This window comes from Engystomops pustulosus, chromosome 5, assembly GCF_040894005.1.
Source record: "Engystomops pustulosus chromosome 5, aEngPut4.maternal, whole genome shotgun sequence".
NCBI classification, from domain to species: domain Eukaryota; kingdom Metazoa; phylum Chordata; class Amphibia; order Anura; family Leptodactylidae; genus Engystomops; species Engystomops pustulosus.
Genome location: NC_092415.1, coordinates 29,950,404 through 29,970,875, shown reverse-complemented (window position 1 = coordinate 29,970,875; position 20,472 = coordinate 29,950,404). Strand labels below are relative to the sequence as shown.

The window sequence follows — 20,472 nt, the reverse complement described above, 5'->3', positions numbered from 1 at the left end:
CAAATTCTTATGTTGTGATCGATATTTTAATATATATGTATCTACTTACATTCAAATTTTATATATATATAATATACCATGTTTTTCGGAGACCCACCCCAGATTTAGTCACCCAAAAAAAGTAAAATTATATTTGACACCATTTAAAAATTCTTTGTTGGTCACACACAGGCACAACACACACATCTTTGCTACATTCATATTCACACACACAGCTCTGCTACATCCATTCATTCACACACATCTTTGCTACATCCATCCATTCACTCACTTCTTGCTACATTTACTCAGTTGTGCTACATCCATTCTCTCACTTAAACATACCCAGCACTGGTATGTCCATTCACTCACGCACACACAATTATTCTTCATGCCAAGATTTCAGAGATTGAGTGAAACACTTTGTCACCTTCTTACAGTGCAGGATCTTGCTAAAAATACCTCTTGTAGACCGAAACATATGATATATAGTTGATTACTTTTTTTGCATGTAGCAGGGGAGTAACACAGTTTTGATCCATAGAACATTTTGCAGTTTTCCCCTTTGCAAGTCTCTAATTCTCAGTTGTCCCAGAGCTGGTGGGTGGAGACTAGATGCTACAATGTCTCACATATACTGCACATGCAAAGTAAAGGAGAATTTGATCCATAGACAACCATGTAATCTGCTAACACTCATGTCTGTTGTTCTGATTTTTACTTTCAGGTTTAGGTTGTGAGAAAGTCTTAAAGAAGATAAAAGGGATATTCCCATCTGGGCATTCACATTTAATTTAAATCATTTGCCATATGTAAACATTTCTTCAATTGGATGTTATTAAAAAAATGTTCCTGTGTTAAGATAATTTCTCATAAATGTGGCCATGTTGTCCCTTAGAAACCAGTTAGCTGCCTCGGATACGACCACCCCCGACACTCCAGCAGTGGTGGCCAGACATGTACTATTCAGTACTGGCTGGCCACCTGGATCCGGCAATCATTACCACAGGACAGCCAGGTAAAACATTTTTGATGCAGTCGGAAAGAAGATGCGGCACTCACCGATATGGTACTTCAAGCTTTAATGGGTGCAAGAGCAGGTACAGGACGCCGACATGCGGCAAGGCAACGGGCTGTTTCGCACTGTAAAGCGCTTTCTCAAGTCTCAGATAACATCTGATTGAACAAATGTATATATATATGGCAGATTAATCGAACTGAATGTTAATGCCCAGATGAGAAAACATATTTTAGCATATTATACGATATATTGCAAAGTTTAAAAAAAAAACGTAGTAGAAGTATAGTTGGTTGGCCATTGAATTTTGGACAAAAAAAATAGCTACAGAATACCCTTCATTAGCCTGTCAGACAGGCTGTCATTGTCCTTTCTCTCCAGTCCCTCTCCTCTTTTAGGACCAGAACAGATTTGAAATTTTTCAAGTATAAATCTTTGATGAAGTTTTTCTGTCTTCTCATATACTGAAATAGTTAATCGTAGCAGTATTTAAGGGCCCTGTAAATTATTGAAGAGCAACTGGACTAGAGAATATTGAAGACTTCTTTCTATTCTTATAAAGTCCCTTATGCCAGTTTCAGAAACTCAGTATCTAAGTGGTTGGAAACCATCTACTAAGATGGAAAACTGAATGCAGTGTACACTTTTAATGGCTAGTTAACATGCAGCACTTTAGTCAAGCCTTTAAATGGTCTAAAGCAGTGTTCCCCAACCACCAGTCCGTGGCCCAAGACAGGGCTGTGAAACACCTGGTTCTGGTCCATGGCTGAGCTTTGTAAAAACAAACAAAAAAAATTCATCTTCCCTGTTCCCATGCAGCAGTCTTCTCTTCCTTTACTTAATTTCCACTCTAATGCACTGCTCTATTGACGGCGAGTGTCAGTATGTCATCACATCATGTCTACCGACAATAGACCAATTCATTAATGTGGAAGAGGAGACTGCTGCAGGGGAATGAGGAAGATGAATATTTTTTTTACGACAGAGCTCAGCTGGGAAAGGGGGCATTGGAAGCAGAGGGTGGGGGCAGCTAAAGGAAAGGGAAATTGGGAGGAAGGTATGATGCAGGAAACGAGACATGGGAGGGGGCATGCTACAGGAAAGGGGACAATATAAGTGGGGCGGGGGGACGTTTCATAAGGAATTGACACAAATTAAGCTAGGCACTCAGGGAGTTATTATGGGGCGTGAAGACATATACATTTTTGGCTATGAAACCAAGACTCCAGACCGCATTCCCCCACCCACCGGTCACTGGAGAAAATTTATGTTTACTTCGGGTCCCTGGGCAAAAAAAGGTTAGGGACCAATGGTCTAAGGTGTCATAAAAACAAAGGTATGACTCCTGGCACCATTGTTAAAATAATAATAATTCCTTTATTTATATAGCGCACACAGATTACACAGCGCTGCACAGAGCTCGCCAAATTGATCCCTGTCCCAATGGGGCTCACAATCTAATCAACCTACCAGTATGTTTTTGGAGTATCGGAGGAAACCGGAAAGACCCATTGCCGACTCCTGGCACCACTGAGTGTACTGCTTTCTTGTTATTAACCTAGGATGTCACTGTTTGAAACCATGTCCCCGTTAAAGGACACCTGTCATCAGGTCTGTGTCACTAGTCCTGTCACTACTACCTGTTGGAGCAGCTCACAAGGATCCCATCCCAGCCTTTATCTAGTTATTTCATACATTATTCATTGTAAAATCATCTTTTCTTTATTATGTAAATGAGGCTGGTCACATGGTCAGAGGCAGTGATGTCACCCCTGTTACCCCTCCCCTCTCCTCCCCCTGCTCATGTCTGTGTGTAATGTATAGTAAAGCATTGCTAGTGTGTGTGCTGCATCTGCTGACATGTGCATACTCCTAATATACAGGTGAGAGACACAGACATCAGCTACACATGAATCTGACATGTTCTGCTGTAACATGGCTGCCTGGAGCTGCTGTATCTCTCCTATACACACACACATGCACACACAGGCTGCAGGGGGCGTGGCCACCAGCACCAGGAAGCACATCATTATACAGCCTCACATCATTATACAGGCTGTCAGTCATGCACTGGGGGTGTGGCTGTGCCTCCCACTCATGAATAGAGTGGACAGCTTGAATATGCTAATGCTTCATTGGACATTTCACAGGTCATTTGCATACAGCTTTAGGACCTCATTGCTTAGGTTTACAGGCATGTAGAGGGACAATGAAGGGATAGAGGCAATGCTCTCTAATGGCAGTTTATGAAAATATATTTAGTTTAGGGGGGTTATTTTGCATGACGGGTTCTCTTTAAGTGAATGGGCTGGGCTGTAATACAAAGCAGAGCCACTATACATTGTACAGTTCTGAGCATTATAGTCTGTCTGGCTATCATATTAATTACCTATCCTAAGAATAGGCAATCAATATAAATAAATTCTTAAATACCCCTTTAAAGTAACAGTTCTACTTTTTCCATGGTGTTCTCTTTAGGTCTTTAAATCAGTGTTTAATTAAATATTAACATTTTACTTGCTGCCTCCACTAGGGGGAGTATAGAACTTTAAAGATTCTGTTATTTAATTAGTTTTAATTAATTAATTGTTTGAATAATATCTCATTTACCTTTTATTGCCATCTATTGGTCGCTTACAGGTTGTCTTTGGCCAGGATTTAGAGCTCTGTCATGAATACAAGAAAACCTAGAACGCAAAGTCATAATTTACTTCCATTTTGCATGATATTAACTTTTTCATTGACCTTTATTTTACAGAATCTCGGCCTTTATCAGTTCCTGCAAAGTTACTGCAGAGTTCTACAGATTCCGGCAAGACTCCAGAAGAGAGAATGAAGGAAATTATCAGAGTAGTCTGGAATGCAGTCAAGCGTCTTACTCTACAGGTGAGTTTCTTGTCGGGAAATCAGAAAATATATATATGATAGGATACAACTTTATGGATTTCTTGGGGGGGGGGGGATAATTTTGTACATATTGTACAAAGTTATTTTGTACATAAATACTCTGAGAGGCGCTTTCTTACATGCTGTTAGTTCCTTGGTTGCATACAAACATAGTTATATGACATTGTGATACAGCACAATACAGGTTACATGAACACATTTCTTTACATATGGGGAAGCAATTACGGTACGGAAATGTACCAGTCACAATGGACACAGACTAGAGAGACATGTGTAGGGGATGCTACAGTAGGGGTGCTGGTGCAGCGCTGACAGTGTTGTGGCGACCAAGTGGTCTATTGGTTTTGTACAAGAGACCCTGCTCCACTTTTGCCGTTCTGGCGCTTGTGGCTGCCACTGGAGCCTTGGTGCAGTGTTTCTCCTGACTTGCATTAAGGCTCTGGTTGTGATCACTTACATTTCAGGTGCTCCAATGAAGTTGCTACTGGTGCTCTTGGCTGCCAGGATCCAGTTCTGACACTGTTGCAACCAGTTGTTGCGACATGGAGCCCCTGCTGCTCATGATCCACTTAGTTGTGGGGTAATAGGGTGAAAGGCAAAGTAGGAGCCACAGGGTTGGTTGGAAGGTTGGGGGGGGGGTTCAAATGCTGAAGCCAATACACAGAGTTAGACATGTTCTTACAGATAAAGTCCCTTTGTTCCCTTGTGGTTCAATTCTGTGTGTGTGATTTGGAACGGTGTCATAACATGACAATGAATGTTAATAATAGTTCAGATTTTGATATTGTACACATAGGTAGATATATGGAGATAAGAGATGAGCGGATATGCGGTTTCAGTTCAGGTTTGGCCGCGTATTTGATATATTGCTGGCTGTATTTTATTCAGCCAGTCCGGACAATTGACACCTTTGGTACTAGTCATGACTATGATTAATGCCCCGTGCTACTAGCCATGTGTCCACCGGACAAATCATAGCCATGGTTAGTAATAAGGGGCATCGATTTGCTGGATCGACTGTTCACTGGCCAATATCGCAATATCCAAACCTAAATGGAAACTGTGGGTCCACTCATCTCTAATGAAGATATCATACAGTATTAGTATACTATAGCATAGAATAGATGAACGGATATGGTAAGATGAATAGATAAATGAATGGATATGTAGAACATTTGTAGACTTCTTCTGTTCTTCTTTAACTGATTATAGCTTTGGAACAATTTTTACTTAGGTTTTTTTTTACCTGTGAGACTTTAGAGGGAACCTGTCATTAGGAGATTTTTTTCTGGCTCCCCCATGTCCCAATAGAGAATGGTGTATACCTTGCCAAAGTTTTTTTTTATAATAAAACTTGCCTTTTCCTATGAAGTTTGACAAAAGTTTACCTTTCTCTCTGCATGGGAGTGGACAGAGAGGAGTGCCCCCCACCCCCACCCTTGGGAAACTGCTTTGTCATGTGTCTATTTAAAATATGGGCATGGCTTATGAAGCTACAGTAGACTCTTTCTATCCTCCTCCTATGACATCTAAAGCGCACAGCTCCTTGTAGCTGTATGTGCACTAGCTCCAGCTTCGGAGCCGAGTACGCGTAGCTGGCAGCTGTGAGTAGATAGTCTATGCAGAGCTCCTTGTAGCTGCACGCTGAAGATGTCATAGTAGGAGGATGGAAAGGGGCTACTGGGGCAGTAGTGTCTTTCAGTAATTTACATGTTAGGGTCATAAAAAATTTAAAAAGCGATGACTGAATTAGCCTTAAAGAGGGCTCCGATGCTATTCATTAGATCAGTGGTTCTCAACCTTTCTAATGCTGTGACCCCACAATAAAGTTCATCATGCTGTAGTGACCCCAAACCATGCAACTCGCAGTAAAAACACAGTAAAATTGCGGCTCTGATGGCTTTAGGCAACCCCCGGTTTTGGTCGTTCGACCCCCGCTGGGGTCCCGACCCACAGGTTGAGAACCACTGCATTAGATGGACCTGCCACCGAATCTATCTTCATAGGTAGATCCCTGATGGTAGGTTTACTTTAAGCATTTCCTTGAGATGAAACAAATTTTCCCTGCAAACCCCAGCTGTTTTCTAAAGTTGCGTATACAGAAGTAGTGACCTTTTATATGAGGCTGCTTTTACTGATACCAAAAAAACTCATTTTGGTTTGGAATCGGCTTATAGCTCTACGATTGAAATTCTTGCCCGGAATCAACATCAAATTTGAAAATGTTTTTCTAAGCCACCGTGAAAATGATATAAAGCTCCTATTTTGCAGAGAAACATTAAGGGCTCTATTCACAGGAAATATTATGTGCCTCTTTCTTAGCCACAAACTAGCAGAACAGATTTCTAAACTATACTGATATTCACAAGAATCTTGGCCGAGAGCAGACAAACCGTGTTTTTACAAAGGAAAACAGGATGAAACTATAATCATGATGTATCGTCTTTTTCATACTATTTGAACAGAATGATCTTTTGTCTTAATTTGCTTAAATGTTAAATTTGTATAACCTAATCTTATGCTTCATTCCCAGAATACCAAAAATCTTAGGTGAGATCTTTTTTTTCCGTTTTGTATAATGGTGCTCTTTGTCAAGTTATCAGGACATCTTGGGGGTAATTTATCATGGCTGGAAGGGCACTTTTCTTTTCCATCCCCCTATGGAATCCTTATAGCTAGTGGCTGGGGAGGGGGCATGGATGGGCTAGGAGTGGGGTGGGTGGAGGTGGTGCATTTGATAAAACTATTTCAGAGTAGTATGCCAGGCCAGACCACTTAGTATATCAAGCATACAGTGTGCCCAGTCGTGATCAATACCATTTCCTCCATTTTTTGCTGGGTTTGTCATATACCTAGGGGTTAATTGTACACATGCAAGCTTTTTTGCTGCTTTTTTAAGCCAAAATCAGACATTACTTAAAGGGAACCTGTCAGCTAAACTAACCCACACTAACTAAACATATTTTTAAAAACTGCTGTTATACAGCAGTACAAGTATCCCCATATTGTTCCTCCCCATGCCTATGAAGTTCTTCAATCCATTTGTAAAGTTTACTCGCCGACTATGCAAACTATGACTTGTGAATCCGATCGTAATCTTTCCTATGAGGTGAGTCTGCATATTCATATTCCTGCAGCTAAACCATACCTCCTGCTTCGTGATATGGACGCTTGCTATGTGACACGCTGAAAAAAATTCCTGAGGGAGGAGGGACACGGACTTGATGAATGAATTCTTGTCAGCGAGTCAAACAACCAGCATTCCTAAGGGAGAAATAAGGTATTTGGGCCAAGTTGGCTTATCCGAAGCATGTTCCTTGTTCATCATATAGCTGGAGGCACAGCTTAGCTGGACGAAGATGAATTTGCAGTCATGATGTGACAGGCATGGGGAGGAACAATATAGGGATAGTTCTACTGCTGTATAATAGCAGTTTTCAAAGAAATGTTTGGTTAGTGTGGATTAGTTTAACTGACAGGTTCCCTTTAGAGAACCAGATTTTATTTATTTACCAGGTATATGGTCACATCTTATAGAAGAAAACTATGATCCAGGGCAGCAAGACAAGTAATAGAAGAACAGAGTCTTATCGCCAGATTCTGGCAAGACAAAAAATGGCTTATTGACACTATCACCAAAAACATAGACTGATCATTGACTGTACAGTGAAAAATCCATTGTGCCGGTAATGAGGGATGTTAAGTGGAATTCTATTGACCTGAATATACTGATTCTGCTGTCCAAAGTGTTTAGAATGGTTAGAACTTACAGAAGAAAATGAACATATCTATGTCTGCTGCGATGTTCCCCTCCCGCTTTCACGGGGAAGAGCAAAACCATTGGACCTGTATAGGCATGCAGTTGGATATGCTGCTGCCCTTCTTTGAAATAATATGCCATGAATCCTCTAAACATATCCTTACAATGTGATGCTACGTTGATCTAGCCTATCCAGTAATTTGGGAATCCCGCTAGCTTACAATTTGTTGACCCTGCCCAAGTGAGTTGGAACTGCCTACCATCTAATGTGTGCCCATATACAACAATCTGATTTAAGATTCTTTTTAAGATGTGTTAGGGCGTCATTCCCTTAGGATCATTTTACATGGCTGTGTTTGACTTAATAATAGTAATAATCTTTGTTTATATAGCACCATCAAATTCTGCAGCGTTTTATAAATCTTGACTTTATTTCCTTAAAACCATTGTTAAGTTCCAGGTCCGACTCGCTAACGACTTTGGCCAGATTTTGGCCTATATTCTATTCTATATTCCATGCGGCTTCTTCATGGGTTAGGTTGTAAATGGTGGACATTTTTTTTTTTTTATTCCCCGTTAGGTGGAATGGTCTCACTGTCTTCTCATTGATTTTATTGAACAATGGATTTTTATCATCATTTTCCCAATGTAAAATTCGTTAGAGTCCACTGTGTGAACTAGTCCCTAGTGCATCGTCCGACGCCTCCCCCCCCATTTTGTGTCACATGAAAGCTGGGACCGATGCTCCAAATTCCAATCACGTCTGCCAAAATCCTCTGCTAAATGCGGCGCGGAACGGAAATCGTCGGACTATCCAACCAAAGTGTGGCCACAGGACCCATAGTAAATGAGCCCCATTATATTGTGTAGATTTAATCTCCATATAAGGTTTTTCTTGACAGGGACCAATTTGACATGCTTTGTGCAGCGCTGCGTAATCTGTGTGCGCTATATAAATAAAGAATTATTATTATTATTATTATTGTACAGTGGATTGTGTATGATGGTAGAGGCTAGACACGGCAAGGCTTTGTAGATCCTGCACAATTTCTCCTAATCCTGACATGTATTATGATTGCTCCACAGAACTATATATTTTCCTATTGTCTTTGTCTTGGACAGATCTGCCTTCTGGTTCAGTTACTGTTCAGTGTAGAGTGGACAAGCAGAGAAACTTACTCCTGGTTTCAATTGTTCTTGTAATTAAAATGGAGTTAGTTAATTAGTATCTAGGAGCTGAATGAGAAGTACTCACTGAGTTCTGTACTACTAATGGAAATAGAGGAGTCTAGAGGATGAGGGAATCTGCCTGATTTCTGCCATCTGGTGATGGTTACTGCTGGCGCCCATCATTATTATAGGAAGCTTGGATGATACTTACCCAACAGATGGACACCAGCAATACTTGCATCTCCATCTCACAACAGGATGTTTTGCTTCGTTAAGTGTTGAAACACCAAGAAGAGTGAAAGTACCAAATACCTCCTGAAGCTGCTGGCATCTGTATAAATGTGAGGGAGGATACACCATGCTAGGATAATTTGGCATTTGTGTGGAAATGAAACCTTTCTCAACATTGTCGATTTATCTCGGTATAGGTCCATATTCTCTGTATTCTCTGTTTTTCAAGGAAATGGCACTATAGACAGTCTTGTTGGTATTGTAGTTGGAGTTAGAATGTGGCAATCCTCTGTAATTTCCTGACCTACCAAATAGTCCACGGGACTGGCTAAATATAATATCATAGCCTGGGATAGCCTGGACTGATGCAAAGAACTATCAGGGCAAATTTATCAACCTATTTAAGCCACTTATCTATCTTCTGTGAAAAAAAGACTACCCAATATTCCCCACAACGTATTAACAGACAGGGTTTTAGACACTGTGGCAACTGTGGCATACTGGGGTATGCACCAAAAATTATACAAATAATCCATTTTTTTCTGGCATGAGCTAGTCCAATAAACAGTAATTGCAAGGTCAGCCTAAACCACAATCGATATATTTTCCAGTTTTAAACACTGATAAATGGAATGCATTTTAAGGAACGTTGCCCACGAGTGTGTTCATTTTGATACACTTGCTGAATGCACATGGGGGGTTTACTGGTTGGGACTTAAAGGGAACCTATCATCAGGAATTGGCCTAGTAAATAATTACCAGTATGTTGTCCAGCAGTTTTACACATTCCAGATCATGTTTCTTTTATTGCCCAGCATGGTTCCATCATCCACAAAATCAACTTTTAAGTCAGATGTATATTGGTTGTATAAAGTCAAGTAGGCGGAGTGTTTAACACGGAAGTCAGGCTCTCCCGGCCTCAGAATGCCTCCTCCCCTGTGCACAGGACTTCTAGAGATCTTGTTAGAGATGTGTCTGGATGCAGGTCGATCAATTACAGTGAAGCGGCTTTCTGAGGAAAGAGAGCTTAACTTCAGTGTTAATATCTCCACCTCCTTGACTTTATACAATTTATACCCACTTAAAGTTGCTTTTCTTGACAACATACTGGTACTGGTTTATTAGGTCCGTTTCTGCTGACAGATTCCCTTTAAAAATCATTGAACTGAACGCAGCATATCAGTTCAGTTGTAGGTTTGGTCCTGCAAATCCAGCTTATCCGTGAAATGGCTTGTGGGCAACTTATTGGCTGACATCCAATTATAACTTATTTACATCATTTCTTTAGTTTTTAAGAAAGCAAGATATTTCCAACTTTCTGTTCCAATCTACGCTTAAACTATGCTTAAAGGGAAAAATTAAGCTTATATTGCACGGTAACTCATGCACTAGCAGGCGCACTGCTGTAGAGACGCGTCACCAATGGCCTCTATATACGATAATAAGGCGGGAGAGGGGCGAGCAATTTTTCTATTTTTAATGACAAACCTGCCCCCTTCCCAAAAATATATAAAAAATTACTGATTCCCAGCCAACATTTTTAAAGGGGTTGGCCATTTCCCGTCTCCTCCTGGTTTCCTTTTAAAGGGGATGTCCGGGTTTCAGCAAAAATACATGACCGGCCAGGGAGGGGTTGAGTAAACAAGAAACAGGTTTTAATTAACTTTGCCAATGCTCTCATTGTTCTGCACTGTAACCCATCTCTGCCCTGCCTTTGTTTGTATACAGAGGCAGGGCTCACCGACCCGACCACTGCCACACATCAGACACTGCGTTATTTTCAATGCTGTAGCTGGCAACCAGAAGTTACGTGATCGAAGTACCTGCCTCTGTAAACAAACAGAGGCACGGCACCGAGCGGAGTCAGTGTGGGACAACGGGAGCACCGGCGAAGGTAAGTGTAAGCTTTTTCTTGTGTTTTTTCGGCTCCCCCTTCGACCAGTTATATATTTATGTTTAAACCTGGACAACCTCTTTAAAGTTTGTTATTAGTGGCCAATCATTGGAGAAGAACATGCAGTATCATAATGCGTTTCTAAATTTAATATTGCATTCTCATGTACTGCAATAAGACTGTAATATATCCGCCGCATGTACCTTTCAAGAAGAGCACTGGCTGAAAATCAATGACCTAACATAATAACATAATAAAAACTCTAGATTTTTCAGTTTGTGTGCCTTCATTTTGATCTGGATTGCTGAAACTGTGGACAGTCATATGGTTTATATTTCTATTCCAAAAATAAAGAAATAATTTGGATACATTTTGTTTTGGCTTTTAACCTATTGACTTGGATTTACATTGGCACTTACATTAACTTTCCAAAAGTCGATATTTTAACCTACAGTAGCATGACATGAGTTATATATGTATATCTATATATTACATTTTTGAATAGGCATCATAAAATTAGCTTTTACTGTAAATGGTTATGATATGGAACACTGTACAAAGTTTTGTACAGAATATCCATGAAATAGAAGTATCTGCATTACTGTAACCTGTAAATGTAGAGCAGAAGGCATGATGTAGTCCTCTTCCCTGAAGTCCGAATGGTAACGGCACATTCTTCTTTGCTTCATCATTTGCAATTGATATTTTTCATATGTAGCTCTTGACATAACAGGAATTAAAATAGGAGGTGATTCTATTTCAAGAATTTGTAATAATTCCTTCTCTTTAACACATAAATGTGTCCAATATTGGCCAGAGAACACGTTGCTACCAAAACTGTAACAAGATCTTTGAAACATAGACGACGTTTCCATGGAAAAATGAAGTAACGCTCACTACAGCTGTGATGCATTAATGAATAGGATATTTTTTTTTTATTATTTTTTTTTTTTAAAGATCATTTGTGTTTGGTGTGGCTCAGTAGGTCCCAACCAGATGGTTTCCATGAACAAGATGTGACCCCCAGCTCGAGGACTTCTTGCTAGCAGATTACTTCACTTTCTTTAGCTCTGCAATGTCAGATCTTTACATTAATGCGAGATTTACTGTTACAGATTTATTGCTCTCCCCGTAAATCACTCCGAATTCTGCCTCCAACATCAAATTATTCATGTGCAATCTATGGTCATTTAGAAAAATCGCCCAAAATAATTTGCGTATAAATAGTATTAATGTTCCTCTCGGCTGATGGCTCTTGTTATAACTGAGGAGCTGTGATCCGATGTATGAAATGAAAGTGAAAAGCTGATTTCGGATGTATTGTCACAAGGGCACACGTAGATTTGGGGAGTGTGGGTGGTCTCCTCTAAGCTTGTTGGATGTAGCTTTAGGTAAACAGCTTCTCGTTTTAATGACGGTAATTTAATCACAATGAAGGTGTTAGTGACAAATATGTTTGGGTATCATAGTAATTGGTACCATGTTTTACAATGGTTGGCGTAAACATTGAGAGATCTAACAAGATGAAAGTGGATTGTGGAGAAACAGGGAAGGGACAGATATAGGGGGTAAGTGACCGTTGTCACATTTATTTCAGGACTCTTGTGCATATATTGGAATGGTCGTGGCTCATATGGTGACATACTGTTTGGTAGGAGAAGGGATGAGTAGCCCCCTGGTAATACTTCTAATTTTTTGAATCAGTAACGAACATCAAACTGTACTGACCCTCTGTATCCTAGTTGTCACAGTAAAGACCACCTAAACCCTTGTGGTTGTCTGCTATGTACATTTTTATATCGGAATGTGTCATCCATTTTCTTTTGTACTTAAAGGACATCTACCACCAAGATCAAGGATTTTAAAGCAATTACATTTCCATGCTGGCATGTGCTCCCAACCTCTGGCAGGATCTGCTCTTCTTTTTGCTTCTGATGTCTTTTTTTTAAAAAAAAAAGTATTTTACAATTATGCAAATGAGCCAGGGGGGCTCCAGGCTCCGTTAACATCTATAGAGCCATCTATTAACACCTTTTTTTCCTTAAAAACAAGGGCACAGGAAGCTTAAAGAAGAGCAGATTCTACCATAGGGGACACACACCAGTAGTTCAGTGTGCTTGGTTTACAATCCTTCATCCTGGTGATGGATGTCCTTTAATAAAACCATATTTCAACTGTAAAAAAAAACAAAACCTAAAACCAACCATATTTTTTTACAGAATTTATTAAAATAATTTACAGCAGATTCATAACCATAGAAAGAAATTGTATCGTGTTGACATAGATAGGTCTATAGACTATGTAATGATGGTGTGTTCTGTGGAGGTGCGATGTACAAAAAAATGTTGTGTATTATAATCCTGCCTGTAGAGTTGAGCAGATCTGAACTTTAACTACGGGTAAGGGTGAGTTACGTGCAAACCAGACATTTTGCCGGATCGGCGGCTATGCCATGGTTATGATGAAGGGGCGTGTATACATTTATACCTGCATGCCCGCCCCCCTCCCCTTTTTCTGCTGAAAGCCACAAAGCTTACCAGGGTAAGTATTATATGGATGACCTTACTAGGGTCTTGTAGTTCACTAGGAAAGTTTTGTAACAGTGGCCAACCCCTTTACCAAAAAATGGGGAAAAAATTTTTGGGGTAAGGTCAGTCTTTCCATGAGAGCTTCCCCTTATGAATCTTGGTTTTCCCTAGTCTTGAAAACCTGGTTCACAGAGAAACTAGGTTGTGGTGATGGCACATCTGACCTCCTCCTAATGAACCAGAAAATGATTGTAGATGTCAGAGGAACAAACCTTGAAACCTTTACCCAGTGACTAATTCTAGTCGGATTCTAAAGAAAAATGTAAATGCTTTACATCTGGAACAATACATGGTCCAGGATAAATAAAGTACGTCCTGCAACCTTGGATCAATAAACTACTTATCAAAGGCGTAATTAACTTCAACGCATGACTCAAATAGCACTAACATCAGATGCAAACAGAGTCTTTGTGAAACAATATATTTATTTTTTCAAAAATTCCACGATTTTCCTGCAATGAATTCTTGTCAGGTTCTCTAAGCGAGAGACCACAGAATTGTTTAATTGTGGATGCATATTTAGGCTGTGTGTGCCAGGTTTTTCCTTGATTTAAAATAAAGGGATACCACGTCTATGGGAAGATTGCCCTCTCTTTATTAATCCTATTCTGAGGTATCAATGCTGATTTTTCTAGCTACAGACTACTTGCTACTTGCAGTAGTGACTGGCTGGGCTTACTGTGGAGTGTTCTCCGCGTTTTTCGAAGAGCATTCAGTGCCTATTTATGTGCTATGTTTATAGAGTGATAATTGACTGTTAATTGTAGCAATGGTTTATTGAAGAGCTTTTTCAGCGAGGTAAAAAGTTAAAGGGGTCTATTGGTATGGGTTAACTGTTAGCAAAATAAAAGATTGCATGGTGAAAAAGCTAGGGAAAGAGTATGTTTGTTTGTTTTTTAATTTCTCTACTAGAGCATGAAAAATATGAGAGAGATATTGTAGAGTACAGGGCGTCCCCGGGTTACGTACAAGATAGGTTCTGTAGGTTTGTTCCTAAGTTGAATTTGTATGTCGGAACTGTATATTTTATCATTGTAACCCCAGCCAAAATTCTTTTGGCCTCTGTAACAACTGGATTTTAAAAATGTTGGGTTGTGATAAGAATCAGGACTAACAATAAAGCTTCATTACAGACACCTGTGATAACTGTTACAGCTGATTATTGTATCCTGAGGCTAAAATACAAGAAATTGCCAACATCTAGTAACTAGGGGTCGTCTGTAAGTCGGTTGTTCTTAAGTAGGGGACCGCCTTTACCTGATCCTGAGAAGAAAGAAAATGAGAAGAATAACAGTGAGTTACAATCATTTTTATTTTATATTATTTTGCGAGCTCATAACTGCTCATAACTGAATATGATGAATTACACATCTGTTCACTCCGGTCCGAATCGGTACACAAGACAGGTAGACGAAACGCAGGTTGTCCTAGGAAAAAAATGCGTTGGTAGTGGATGGAGTTGAAATTGAAGAAGGGAAATTCATGAACCACTCAAACAATAGGTTAAAAAGTAGGTTCTTTATTCCTATAAAAAGCAAGAGTACAGTTCTTAAATGAAACACACCTACGCATTTTGATCTATGTGGAATATAAGTTCTCCGTCATGGCCTACTCTTAGGGGGGCAACTTCCATAGAGAATAATGGGAAAAAATCTAGTCTTTGCCAAAAAAAAAAGTTTTTTTAGTGTTAAATCTTCTTAAACAGGTGGCGTCTTAGGCTGCATTCACATGGACATGTATTTCTCCAGTCCTGTATCTACAGGCTGTATTTCTGTATAAATACGTGACGTTTTTCATCCGTATGCAGCACGTATTTAACCCGTATTTTATACATGCCCATAGACTTTTAGGGCATACAGAACTGAAATACGGGAGAAAATAGGACATGCTCTATATTTTTATACGGCCAGCATACGGTCCGTACACTCCAGTGTCAAAAACGGCAATATAAATGGTTGGACGTATTGTCCATTGAAATGAATGTGGCCGTATGTAACCCGTAAAAAAACGGTACGTATACGGCCGTTTTTATACGTCCGTGTGAATGTAGCCTTAGAAAGGTTTCACTATATGTTTTAAATGAACCATTATTTTAAACCTATTGGTTGACTGCTGAAGAAGTTTTCCTTTTTTTTAAGCAGAGATTTAGGGCAGATGCACACAACAGTGAGAATTGTTTCACCCGCACAAAGCGGCACAAAATGCTCACGTTTTTAATTGATCAGAGCCCACAGCCATTATTTTAAAGGAAACCTACCACTTGAAATGGTAGGTGTAAGCTGCAAATACCGAGCACCAACTCAGGGTGAGCTGGTGCCGGAGCTTACTTTCATAAGTGTCCTGAACCGCTGTATCGCGGTTTAAACACTTTTTAATGTTTATATCTGAAGCAGCTTTGGCGCACCAAGCGCACGACCGTGCATGTGCCTACATAGGAAGTGCCAGAGAGCCAGTGACAGCATGGCCACGTGCTTGGTGCGCTGAAGCTGCTCCAGATATAAACAGTAAAAAGTGTTTAAACCGCGATACAGCGGTTTAGGACAATAACGAAAGTAAGCTCCAGCACCAGCTCACCCTGAGTTGGTGCTCGGTATTTGCAGCTTACACCTACCATTTCAAGTGGTAGGTTTCCTTTAAAGGACCATGTGACCAATTCATAAGTAAGTTGATAATGCCCTTGTCAGAACCGTTTTTGAGGATGATTTGGCTATTTGCTGTAAAATTGTATCTTGTAATTTGTCTGATGAGTTAAATTTTGAGTTCTTCTGACAACCCTATAATATATTGCACCCAATCTTTTAAATAAAATAGTTCATTGTAGATAAAATAACCTGATTTTGTGTCAGGTATTTTCTTCTCTTCTGGTCTTCTTCTGACTTGGGGTTACAAGATAAAGAGCTTCCTTGATCCCTTGCTTTTTTATTATGTAGTAAATGGTGTTTGCTTCTCAGGCTTAGTTAAATATCTGTACCAATTTTTTTGAGCGGTACATTGGATCATCCATTGGCTCTAATAACACCCTGAGCGACGCTATGAGAGTGCATTCTTTACATGTGTATAGAGAAATGTCTTAGAACCTGGCAATTCTTCCAAATACCGAACATCATGACAAACAAGTTTTCCAGCTCAGCTCTGAATGTCATGTTGTGGAAGGAAGAGGAAGCCACAATCTTAAAGGGGATCTTGACCACAATTGCAAGCCAAGAAATGGAGTTTACATTTTGTGACCTCAAAAACATCTTGAAACCAGTAATATGATACATTGGTGTATAGAGATTGGTGTTTGGAAATGACTGCAGCCACTAAGCCATTTAAAAGTAAGAGTTCTCGATGTTAAAGTTAGCAGAAGGTATTCAGCAATTATTTTTGTTCGTAGAAAATTGTATTTACATCCGGATTTATTTATATCAATAATTTTTACTGACTTGGCAAGTTTGGCTTATTTTCTGTATCCTTCGTTAAACCGTACTTAAAATACTTTACTGCAGTTCTTTGCGTCTACTGGTTACATCTCGTTGGTCCTTTTCTTCATACATCTCTGGTTTTGCGCCTCTACAAACCTGATACAGCTCCCACACCAAAGTTCATACATGTCTGGCTTTGTGTCTCCACAAACCCCATAATAATTCTTTATTTATATGGCTCACACAGATTCCGCAGCGCTGCACAAAGCTAGCCAAATTGATCCCTGTCCCCAATGGGGCTCACAATCTATACAACCTACCAGTATGTTTTGAAGTGTGGGAGGAAACCGGAGTACCAGGAGGAAACCCGCACAAACACGTACCGCTCGTCCACCATTGGCCTCTGTTGATTGACACTATGGACAGCAAACTTATTTCCATTGTTTATAGAAGTTCTTTGAGTACTTTGAGGCTGCTCAATGAGTGCTGAGGGTATGAAACAATGAAAGGACACACCCTAAGAGGGTATGATAACACCTACGTTATCAACTCAATCATACATTTCCAGGTAACAAACAGCAGGAATATACATTGCAGAATTTTAAGAAAATGACTGTAGGATTGCAGTTACTTTGAAAGAGTTTATAGTTTTCTCCTGTGCCGTACATGGAGATGGGTTTGTGTGTGAATAAAACATCTTTTGGCATTCCTGAGGTGTGACCCAACTCCCGTTCCCTTTTATTCATGTAACCCTGGCTCCCCTTGATTAGGTGAGAGATGTTTAGAAGGAAAGATACATATATTCCCTTCCTCTGATAGGCTTGTTTGCTCTTTGGCAAACGAACAAGATTGCAAATGAATGATAGTTGCCATATTACCCATAAGTACTATCGTAATATGAATTTTGCACCGTTCCTATGTGAAAAAATACTCTGAACCCAGGACCATCAGCAGCAGTATTCTGGTATTGTAACACGTAGATTGCAGTAGCCGGGATCAGCCTGATCTAGAGCTAATGAACTGCAAACAAAAGAGGATTTTGTCACCTGACGTGCCAACGCACTTTCAAGAGCAGTCATATTTTCTTGGATGAAACTTGCGGAAAGGTAGATAAATTTTTTTCATTACGCACATATGGCTGTTACTTCTGGATCTGGTTTACAGAGCAGACATGTCCGACTGTTCATCGTTAGGGACATGAAATAAAAACTTATTAAAACATCTTTTTATATGCAGCATTTGAGTTGATTCCAATGATCTTTATGTGAGACTAGGAAATAGTAAGAGTTTTCTTTATCCGCTGGCTTTCCTTCCTCAGATCCTTTGTTCTTCATACAACACATTATTTTTAGGATTGGAGTTGAATTTGAGAACAAAGTATCGATCTGTCAATATGTTCTGTACCTGAGCTTTATCGTCTTGGTGAAAATTGCCACAAATTTTTGTCTGATTTTGGACAACATTTGCTTACATCTAGAAGTCCATAGAGTTATATGGGGCAGATGCATGCCAAAAGGGTGTCATTTTGGCATAGAATTGGCAAGGAAATATCGGCATAATTTTACAAATCTTCTTCATAAGCTTTCCATTAGCACTGCCTACTGTGACATAATAGATACCTTTGGGAATGTGTTTTTATTTAATGAAATTGAGCAAGTGCAATAAAAAATAATTATTTTCTTTATATAGCGCACACAGATTCCACAGCGCTGCACAAAACTGCCAAATCAGTCCCTGTCCCTAATGCGGCTCACAATCTAATCAACCTACCAGTATGTTTTGGAGTGTGGGAGGAAACCAAAGGACCCGGTTAAAACCTACGCAAACACAGAGAGAACATACAAACTCTTTGTAGACCTGGAAGGGACTTGAACCCAGGGCCCCAGTGCTGCAAGGCTGTAGTGCTAACCACTGAGCCACAAAGGAAAAATTAAAAGCTAATATAAAATGCATTTACTATAAGGATCATCCCAGCGATGCATTAACACAGATTTTCCTTCCCATGGGGAGAATTACTTATATACTGGCAATCCAGTATATAATTACAATGGAACATGTATTATAGTCCCCCAACAGGAGATGAGTGCGAAATGTGGGGCATTTATTGATTATCTAGATGTTTCCACAATCATCATATGCTGCTGCTCCTCTATGCTCTACATATCGCTACTTCAGTGCTATGTAGTAAGGAAAGGAGAAGGCAGAAGTGATAAGAAACATCCCCTACCTTCTCCTTAGGGTCTTGCGGCTGTCTCTGAGCAGGTCCTGCTCCTGTTATCTGTGCAGCAGCAATAAAGGCTTGAGTTTAGCCTTCGAGGCCATTTTTGTATTTTATTTTTTGAAAAAGCAAAACAAGCCTACTTTGAGTAATCTGAGTTTCTTCTCATTTTTTTTCTCCTATCATCTTCACTACTTTATCACAATTTTCTTTACTCTTTCCTTAGGTGGAGATCCAGACTTGCTGTGTCTTCTTCCCAAATGACACTCTACCAGCACCAAGCACCATTGTGTCCAATGACATTCCAGGCACAGTAAGAAGTTGGTATCACGGTCAGGCCACTATGCCAGGGACCCTTGTCATTTGTTTGCCTCATATTAAAATCATGAGTGCTGGTCATAAGCACATTGAACCCATTCAAGAGATCCCGTTTGTGGTTTCAAGGCCTATTGTGGAAGAAGGTAAGCCTTATTTTATTGTGTGTGTGTGTAAATACAAAAGCAGACTTGACTTGAGCAACAGAAACCAAATACCATTCTCTATTTGAACTTCATGGTATTACCGTATTTTTCGGACTATAATACGCACAAAAAATCCTTTGATTTTCTCAGAAATCAAAGGTGCGCCTTATAGTCCAGTGCGCCTTATATATGAACCTTCCTTACAGACAACAGCTGTCTTGAACTGTGCACAGGTCAGCCACCTGCAGGTCATTCATCCTTATAATCAGGTACGCCTTATAGTCCAGTGTGCCTTATATATGAACCTAGACATTTTAGCAGGCATTTATTGATGGTGCGCCTTATAGTCTGAAAAATACTGTACAAAACATAAAAGTACTGGAACAGGCGTACAAATTCCAACATTTTTTTGACCCTTAATCATGACTGCTATTACATGGTACAACACACTTCTAATAAAAGTAAGAATCTTGGTAGTGTCAAAACAAGGAGTGGAATTCACATTCACACCTTCTTAATGCTTCTGGGTGGAGAAGGGGGAGGTGAGCACACCTCAACTCTCCCCTCTCTATTGGAATCTGAGCAACCACAACGCAAATCTGCCCAAAAATAGGATATGGTGCATTCTGCCAGGGCATTGCAGGGGGGCGCCAGATTCATGAAGAATTGGCTACACAAATCATAAATCTGGCGCCCCCTGCACGCTACACAAGCAAACTGCACATTGTACAGACTGCACTGTTTTTAGTAAATGTGGCCAGTGTGCTCCCCAGACTGTGATTGGGTGTAATAGATCTTTATGGTGCCACTCATCTGCCCAAAATTTTAAGCTATGTAGGCAC

General features: G+C 40.0%; 1 protein-coding gene across 5 annotated transcripts in view; it reads left to right on the top strand.

Annotated features, from left to right (window-relative positions):
• The window catches only part of VPS13B (vacuolar protein sorting 13 homolog B), a 629,099-nt gene that overhangs the window by 295,584 nt on the left and 313,043 nt on the right, over positions 1 to 20,472 (top strand). For all 5 annotated transcript variants that reach the window (XM_072151499.1, XM_072151498.1, XM_072151501.1 and 2 more), the window contains exons 22-23: positions 3,756 to 3,883; positions 19,396 to 19,630. In XM_072151499.1, coding sequence (XP_072007600.1) covers positions 3,756 to 3,883; positions 19,396 to 19,630 — 363 coding nt within the window. The remainder of the gene's footprint in view (positions 1 to 3,755; positions 3,884 to 19,395; positions 19,631 to 20,472) is intronic.